The sequence below is a fragment of the Hippocampus bargibanti genome, linkage group LG18 (genome assembly GCF_051943395.1).
Source record: "Hippocampus bargibanti isolate YZ-2025 linkage group LG18, ASM5194339v1, whole genome shotgun sequence".
Classification (NCBI taxonomy): Eukaryota; Metazoa; Chordata; class Actinopteri; order Syngnathiformes; family Syngnathidae; genus Hippocampus; species Hippocampus bargibanti.
Genome location: NC_142751.1, coordinates 5,569,457 through 5,579,017, shown reverse-complemented (window position 1 = coordinate 5,579,017; position 9,561 = coordinate 5,569,457). Strand labels below are relative to the sequence as shown.

At 43.3% G+C, this 9,561-nt stretch overlaps 1 protein-coding gene across 1 annotated transcript; it reads left to right on the top strand.

The window, feature by feature from the left end:
• The first annotated feature begins 2,354 nt into the window (after positions 1-2,354).
• Positions 2,355-8,615, top strand: gtf3c4 (general transcription factor IIIC, polypeptide 4). The gene is made up of 5 exons (XM_089020343.1): positions 2,355-2,672; positions 4,077-5,789; positions 6,468-6,598; positions 6,689-6,777; positions 8,437-8,615. Exons 1-5 carry the CDS (start codon positions 2,355-2,357, stop codon positions 8,499-8,501), a joined length of 2,316 nt encoding a protein of 771 aa, XP_088876469.1. The 3' UTR covers positions 8,502-8,615.
• Positions 8,616-9,561: the final 946 nt, after the last annotated feature.

Below are 9,561 nucleotides of genomic sequence, written 5' to 3'. Positions count from 1 at the left end.
TCATAAAACAAACAAAAATGTTATCATGTGACATTTGCAGACACCAATTTTAAGGTCTTTATGAAAAAGCTCATACGCACATTGTATTTTTGGCAACCAAAGTGATGCATGTTAGCCTTTGCCCGAACACTATCTGCATGATTCAAAATAGTGCAAAAGCAACCGCTGGCTTTGTTGTTTTGACCACCATTCACATCACACTAAACCAGGGGTGTCCAACCTTTTGTAAAAAAAAGATTAACTTTTCAATCAACAAACTACATATATTTTAATAAAATGTACACAGAGATGCAAATATGTTCTTTTTTCCCATCCTTTTCCCTCCGACGCCCCTCGTGATCGACTTGAGATCAGTTCGCAATCAACTGATTGACGTAATGGACACCTTATTGTACCCCTGAATCAGTGACGTGTAGTCAGGAAAGGCAGGGGAGGGAGGGTGTGCCTCACCATACAATACCCCTTGAAGCAAAACGACTCGCTCTGCAATTTTGCATAGTTGTCAGAGCTTGACTAAGCCCGATGAGTACATCGGCTGCCACAAGTGTTTGCATGAGTATTCAAAATTCCTCCTGCCTTTCCAAACCTTTCACAAAACAGGCCCTCTGCGGCGTAATGTGATTGGCATTCAAGTGGAGCGATGAGTTCAAAAGGACATCATCTCAGAGATCAGGCACGTGTTCTACCCATTTGATCAGTGCCGGCTGACAGCTGATGGGTCAAAACTCCACAATAATCACCTTGTGCATTAAAACGATACATCTGTTTTACATTTTCACATTAAAGGGCCTCCACCTTTTCTTCCTCGCGGAGACACATGAAGGCATCGCCCTCCACGTTTGTCTTCCCTCTGACGGTAGATTACCACTTCTTTTTATGGCTGCAAGATGTACTAACCATCGGTTGTGCTGAATATTTATCTGAGGTATTTGACGTATACTCGGGTATGACAGGTGTGACATAAAATGCATTGGCTGTTTACAACATTTTTCCTCACAAAACCATATGGGAAGGGCTGGATAAAACCTGGGCAGGCATTTTTATTTGGCATTTTTTGTGTGAAGTTTGGCTCTCTCCCAAGGTCATGAGTTAAAAGTCTATTTTTGAAAGCCCGTCATAAATTAAACCCTGTATAGGAATCAGGGTAGTGAATATTTTGTCTCGGAAGTCATATTGTTTTCTAGCAGCCTTAATCGCTCAAACAATGCAACTTTGGGAAAAAAATGCAAATAGATCATCCGAGCAAATAAAAACGAATAACATACGAGCAGTGTTTAGGTTTTGGCTTAGTGTAGTCTATTTTACTTGTCATACAATGGACTGAGAGCATGTTTCTGAGTTTGTAGCATCTGTATTTCCAGAATCCGTGGGTAATATATCAGCGGAATTTTCACTCGTTCTCAATTTGATGAACATGTTTGAACAATCTGTGTGTGTTTTTATAATCTTACTTTGAGCCAAAGATGTGAGCAAATCGGCATCCCCACAGCCTCCTCATATTTTCAGTTGTCTTATTTTCTAGTGTTACAGGTCTATGAATGATTCAGCTTGAACATGAAAAAAACTCTAGATGACACTAATGGTGCAATTCAAGACTCACAGATATCCAATTTAACTGTTTACATTGGCCTTTCAGAGTATATTATCTCAGTTTCGTCATTCAGCGAGGTTAGGTTTACATTTTGAAGTTGTTTTCCCCCCTAACGAACATTGATTTCATTTCCTTGGTCATGGTTCGGACAACATGTATTCGGAGATATACAGTATAAAATACAATTTATAATCGCATTTGTCTCGATGTGGCGGTGTACAATTTTGTCTTTGGTGTCTTTGGACAGCTCTTTGCTATTCGCCATGCTACAAATTAAAGTCTTACTGATTGTATGGGGTGGTCAGGTGTCTTTATGCAGCTAACGACCTCAAACATTCAGTATGACGCAGACCCCTCCATGATTTCAAAGTGGGGGAAATAGCAAAATAGCAGTGTGTTCAAATACTTAGTTTCTTTACTGTACATATACACGTACATACATGTGCGTGCGTGTGCTTGCGTGCGTGCGTGTGTGTTTGTGTGTGTGTGTGTGTGTGTGTGTGTGCGTGTGCGTGTGTGTGTGTGTGTTTGTGTGCGTGTGTGCGTGTGCGTGTGCGTGTGCGTGTGTGTTTGTGTTTGTGTGTGCGTGCGTGTGTGTTTGACAATTAATTGTAGTCTAATTACAAGCAACAAGCACGAAAGTAGAATTGGCCAAATGAATAGGCAACGTAAAGTAAGTACACAAAAACTGACATTGTTTATAGTTTAGGGGTACGGAAATGACGTAATTGATGACGCGGTTTCTCATACCAAAACAACAAATATGGCGGCCCCCGCCGATCCCTCTCACGCTGCAGACACTCAGCCCGCAATTGACGTGATTCAGATGGATTGTGAATCCGCCGAGGATATTGTCACAAGTACACGGGACGTGCCGGTGAAACGCGATCCGCCAGTCCCGCTCTTGTCGCCGCTGAGCGGTTCCCAGCCGCTTGTTTGGTCACAGGATCACCGGCTAGCAGTGTGCACCGCCACATCCTTGGCAGTCATGGAGCTCGTTTGTGACATTCATAGTAGAAAACAGGAGCTGATATTCAACAGGACGTCCATTCCCGTCCCCTCCAAATTTCACGAAATGCGGGTAATCATGCTTTTACTTTGATCACTCCAAACACGCGGGCAACGGACTTAAAAACGTCTACAAAGCTGGATTGCAGTCATTAGTAACCCAAATGGTTTACTTGTTTCCTCTGGCGAATGCACCCGTGGGGAAAATAAAGGACTCCAGTAGAAGCACCGATTGAAACTTTTCCATAAGGCAACCACGTGCAGCCTCTGAAATAACCCTGAATCCAAAAATAAAAACACTTTGCAGCTAAATTCAGTATACTGTACCTGTTTGATAACTCATAGGAAGAACCTAGATGGCTTGCGTTGGTTGGCTTGGAATGTTATGCCATCACCACGTCTTCTCATAGCTACATTTACTAATGATTGCAGAATATATGCTGTACAAGTATTTGTGTTTTACCAGGTGAATAACTTTTATTACAGAAGCCTATTGGAGCACACACAGTGAAAAAAAATGCCATCAAAAGTTAAGTCAGTCCAGAGTATTTTTTATTTGTTATTTTTTTTAATTAATTTTTAAATTAATTAAAAAGTTAGCATTTTTTCCTCATGTTTTTTTCCAAGTCCTTTTCCTTAAAGTTATTTCAGTAAGCTAGTACCTTTATTTCTTAGTTTTTTTTTATAATGTAAAAAGCAGTGGCTGGCCGTGCATATCACCCCTGGGCCTTCAGTCGTGCTACGTCTGAATCAGTCCATGCTGCAACTGTAAATAAAAAGTGTCTTTATTTCCGTTAGCCACGAAATAACATGTGAAGAAATAAATACTGTCATTAAACTGTTTTTACCATGAACGTGGATTCATGATATGGGGTCAGAAGCTCTTTCACACCGCAATGAAGATGGAACAACAGGACTGGGAAGCATTTCCGACCTTTCTTAATTATGTCCATATTGAAAAAAGCTTTTAACAGTAAATCTGCAACCGGATGCATTTCTTCTGCTCCTTCAGCTATTGTGGGTTGACAAAACTGCAATTAAATCAACACAACAATGTATTTTTCTACGCAGCTCGCGACAGATAGAGTGAGCTAGCTCTGGCTAGGATGCTCTTGTCACTAGCGGCTGGTGATACTATGATTGAGTGGTGACTACTTTTCTGCACAGCAAAGTCAAAATAATTATTGAAAAAAAGGGACTATGGATCTGCTCCCGGACGTCAACTTCACTACATCGCCGATGGTGCGATAAGGCAACTCAAAATTGTCTAAGAGACACAATATTTGTCTGTTGGCTCAAAATACGTATTGTCCTCTGATCTGGACGTTGGTTTTCAGAAAAATAAAAAACAGGCCAATTACAAGGACGGATCTTTGACTGGTGAATGCAATTTGATCATACAGAGATTGTTTCTCTTTTTGATGAGCTTTGGGTTTCTCCTTGTCATAGTTTTCTTGCGTGTATGTTAAATGTTTAGGTTGGAACCCGAGCAGACCAGATGAAGGCCATGAAGCACTTCAGTGCACACTGCGACCTGCCCACCAAGCAAGAGTTTGAGCTGGATCGAGTGATTAATCCCTTGGGAGGAGTCCACAAAGGAATAAAATACGCCAGTTGGTCGCCTCTTGGCTGTGATTCCAGCGGGCGCTGCTTGCTCGCGTGCCTAACTCTTGACCACAGACTCACCGTCCATCACAGCCACCGGCGTCTCGTATGGAGCACGCTGGTTGATCTCAGTGCCAAATATGGCGAGATGCTACAAGAGCGAGGTTACGCCCAACGTGATTCCAAGCCGCCTGAGAAAAACCTGTTGGACTATGAGGAGCTGCAGCGGCGCTACCAAATGCAGACCCCTGTGAGGATGGAGTGGTCCAGCGTTTACACGCTTAATCGGGTGCAGCCCGACAACTCCTGCGTTCATGTGGAGATGGTCCTCCTCGCCGTCTTGATGGAAAACGGCGACCTCGTTTTGTGGAAGTTTGCGTTGCCCTTTGAGGACGGCGACGAGGTTGTTTTTTATGACGCCATCGCGTCAGGCGTGAGCTCTCCCAGTGATTTAGCCTGGTGGGAATATGAACACGCCAACCGACGAATGAGCGGCTTGATCGTCGGCAGCGAGTTGGGCCCCGTGACCATCGTGCCAGTCAGCCTGGCGGGGGTGAAAGGTTACTTTACACTGCGACACCCCGTCATCCTCTGGAAGGAGTGCGACCGGATGGCGGCGGAGAACATCAAATGTGTCCCGTTGGTCCACCCGTTGCGCGAAACCCGATGCAGCCTCATCGTGGCGTCTCGCGGTTGCTACGTCCTCTGGTGTTTGCTCACAATTTCGCCAACCGGACTCAACGTGAACATCTCCCACGTGGCAGGCCTCCACTCCCTGCCCGTGGTGTCGCTTGCTGTCAGCCGGCACGGCGTTGTGTACACGTGCGCCGCCGACGGCTGGATCAAGAAGCTGACGCCAAAATTCACCGAAAGAACTTTGGCTTTCCAACAAGAGGAGATGTTGTGCCCCGAAGGTTTAACAAACCGTTGTCTGTATGGGATTGCGTTAAGCCACAACGAAGCGTATATCGCGCTGGTCAGCACGCAACATTTGGTCGACTCATTTCACCCAACTCTCAGCACGTTCCACGTCCACTTTCTCGCTTTGAAATTGCCAGAAACGGCAGCCGGGCTTCTGCTCAAATCCCCCACCAAGAACTTGTACAGGGAGGCCGACCTGCTTGATCTTGTGAGGTGGAACGTCTTAAAGAACAAAAGTATTCCCCCGGCCTTGGAGGAGGAGCTTGAGCAGACGATCAGAGAGGCCGACTCCCCTTACCTCTGGCGCTTGAAACTGTTTTTGCTTCGTTTTCTGCACCAGTCCCTTCAGACACCAAAGACAGACCAACATTGGAAATCTTCTCAAGAACTTTGCGGTGCGCTCATACGGGACCAGGAAGGCGAAGAGGACAAAGATCTTGCCGGGCAGTTCCACCTTATCGGCCACGACGAAAAGAAGCCCGATGAGAAGAAGGAGCAGGTGCAGGCCTCGATACTTTCGGTGGAGAGCCACCTTGTGAGAGAGAACATGAAGAAGTTGCTTGGGGAAGTCTACCTCAACACACACAAAACAGAGAAGACGTGCATTCCCGCCAGCGGTTTGGCCGAGCACCTCTTGAAGGTCTCCGCTGACAAAAATGTCGAGGTAGTCGCCCTCTTCACCGTCTCCTGTCAAATTAACTCTACTGACACGCCTTGGCGCCTTTTGTTGTGATGTTATATGTCTTAGTGGCCATCTCTTCTCATTAGGTTGCAAATACAGTAATCCCTCGTTTATTGCGGTTAATGCAGACCGGGCCCACCCGTGATTAATGAAAAACAGCAGTGTAGCGAACCTTACATGTATTGGTAAATGTACGTGTATCAGTACAAATAAAAATGTATGAGGCCAAATTTAGTGGAACATAGTACAGTACATGCATAACGAAGCACAGTAAATGCTTTTAGTACTTTTTTTTGTTTTTGTTTTTTTTTTACTTGAGAGCGGAGTGCCATAGCCCAACTGACAACTCGTCTCACAACAAGCAGGTTTATGTGTTAAAAATATTCACAACCATCTTCAAAACGTTTATGTGGATATTACGCATGGGAACTTTTTTTTTTTCTATTGAGCGATTAGGGTCGGTCTTTATTACTGACTGATTCTCGGTACATTTCAGCTAATCAAGCAACCTCTATCTCATGTTGAATTCTGTTCTCTGACAGAACTAGGCTATTCAATTCATGAAAATAGTGCCCGACTGGTCTTGTTGCATTTCTAAGTAAATGGAAAGTTTATCTCACTTCTTCAATTCAACGTGTCAATATCTTTGTGGGCTTTCAGGTGCTGATTGGTCACATCAAGAAAAAGATGAACAAGCAGACGTTCCCTGAGTGCTGCAGCTTGTGTCAAGAGGTCCTGCCCTTTACCGACCACAATCAAGCGGTGTGCCAAAATGGCCACATGTGGCTCAGGTAGACAACCATAATGAAGACCCCCCCCCCCTTCCCCTTTGCATGTAAACCATTCGCTGCTTCAACTTTTTGTCTCATGATCTCATCTAGGTGTGTGCTCTCCTATCAGGCGTGCCAGTCTCTGACTTTCAGACGTTGCCTCCTGCAGGATAGCATCTCTGGAATTCCACAGAATGAAGGTCAGCTGCTCTTCTTGACCTTTTCCTTTTGGGTCTAGAACTGCCTGCCGTTTGATGCTATTAAGGAAAGCACAGCAAAAATTACAAAAATAGGACCACTTTTATGCATGTTTGTTTTTGTCTTTTGGAAAAATGGTGTAAAATGAGAAAACGATGCCCCTGATCCTTTCTGGCAACACTACGAAAGAAGCTTTGGCCCAAATGTTTCATGTTTTGATGTTGGCATATTCACAAATTTGCATTTTACAACACCCAATCTGATGAGGTTCTGCCAAATGGATGATAATAATAATAAAACATTACATTTTAAGCGCCTTTCTAAGCTCTCAAGGACACTTTACAGTCACAGACAAGCATAGGTACTATAATAAATAAAATACAATCACAAATATAATGCAATAAATAAAATACAATTATAAATAGAAATAAGAGAGAGAGAGCATCCGGTTTCTTTAACTGTCACAAAAGGGCTGTGTGGTGCAGGTACAAAGCTCATTCAATAAACAAGGTGATATTTTGGGGGGAATTTTGATAGATGTCAGCTTTCTGTCTTTTTCTTTTTGGTACCTCTCGTCAATGATTTTATGGAACCAAACAGGTGAAAGTCTGAAGGGGCAAGATCTGGGCCGTAAGGTTGATGAGGGAGCAGTTCCCAACCCAGCTTGTTGATGATCTGCACCGTTTGGCCTGCCATGTAAGGGCTCGCGGTGTCATGATGCAAGATGACTCCTTGTGACTGATGACCCCTACGTTTGTTCTTTGTCTTTCTTGACCTGCCTCAGCAGTTCGCAATAGCTGGCACCAAATTTGAAAGTGACAATGAAGTCAAAATTGTTGCAAAGGAATATAAAAGCTTGTACGTGGACCGGAAAAGTGTGTGACCGAGCTCGGAGTCTATGTTGAATTAATAGAAAAAAATAGATTATTTTTGGCTGTGAATCATCCAAAATAGCTTTGATAAAAATGCTTGAAATTTATTCTTTAACTTATTCACTGCCAGACATGTGCAAAAAATATGTCCCAAAAAACTGCAGGGTTTTTGTCGTTGTCTATTGAATTCCAGGACCCATAGAATATTGAGTTTTAGGACTACATAACCATTCAATACAGCTGGGAGACCTTAGACTAACTTCTATCATCAGAATAAAAGAGTTAATTCCGAAATTATATGGGTCTGGAATTATATGAGCTTGAAATGAGGGCGGCTGTCCAAAATACAATGCAATACATACAAATTGGTTTATATAGCGCTTTAACAACAGCTTAAGCTAGAACAAAGTGCTAACATGGGAAAAAAAGGGAAATGCTGCCCCCTTGTGGAAAAGAAAAAACATAGCCACAGGCCATGGCCAGCACTTTATCAGTACCCAAGCATGTAAAGACCCGAACAAATTTGGGAATGACACTGGACGTCATGTTTTCAATTCCCAAATAAATTCGTGAATGGCAGGAAATGAGTTAATATAAATTCTCAAGTCACTCACCAATTATTTAATACAGTAAATAAACACACGGCTCTATCAAAGTGGCGGTTCGTTCTGGACAGAAGAAACGTGTTCGAACAACGTCACCGACATTGTAGAACTGCCTGATATAGATGGAAAGGTTTTGTTCAAATGTAGTTTTTTATATTGTATTTTTGATTTGTTTCCCCCCCAGACCCACAGTGGATCAAGAAAATACTCCAGACGTCGTGCTCGCTCTGCGACTCGCCAATGATCTAGAGATGAACGACCGTGGCACTATCAGCGCACTCCTCGCAAAACCACCTTCGTTTTACAATCACTTCAACGCGACTCTTAATTATATCATGTTGATATTTATGTCTTCAAATTGGAAATAAAAGCCTTTGAAGATACTGTATGGTGACGCTTGTATTTTGTCTCTGGCAGAGCCTGTAAATGAAGCAGCCTAGACTTTGAATTAGTATTTTAATGAGGTCAAATGTGGACTCAAAACTTGCTAGCAACCCCCTACACGCCCCCCCCAAAAAAACACTCAGACACTCATTGTACAAGGATACAAAGGCAAGTTTGAAATGTGGTTATATCTGGAGGCTTTCATTTTTCAGTAGAACTGGAGGGCACCATAAATAAGTTGCCTTGTTCATTGCCACATACACACACACACACATGCAGTTCTGTATTTCCAAACATTTGGAGTAGTTTTATTGCAAGTAAGTGAAACTTACCGCAAGACCTATTTTAGTAATATTATACTTTTTTTCATGCAACAAATAATACATTGTGAATAAAACATAGTCTTGGCAAAAAAAATGCCGCCTACCTACTTTAATTGGCAGCGTAAAACAATTTCCATGCTTTGGGGGGGTTGGTGGAGAAGGGCGGCAGTGCTCAGTCATTCTTTCAGATGAGGACTTCCGCTAATGTAAACGCAGAATAGAAGAAACGGCGAGGCAGATGAGTTGAGCAAGAGGCAGGAAGAAAGTGAAAAGTGTGCTTAAAAAACTGCCGTGCTACCTCCCGTGGGAGCGAGCGTCTTGTAATGAGATTCAGCAGTAATGAGGAACAGAACATGACGCCAGATGTGATTCTAATTCTAATCAAGTAGGGAAGGGTGGTGGCGAGGGCGTGTGACTATATTGTTAGATACAATTTAAGGCATTTTCTTCTTCAAATTTGGAGGTAACTGGGCCTATGGAGAGTGGGAAAAGCTTTGGTGGCATGTTCTCCATCCCTCTGTTGAGCCCATTTCCTTCTTGCAGCATCAGGGATGAGAATTTTCCGCCGATCGGCGGATTTCCGACATTTTCAGACCAAAATA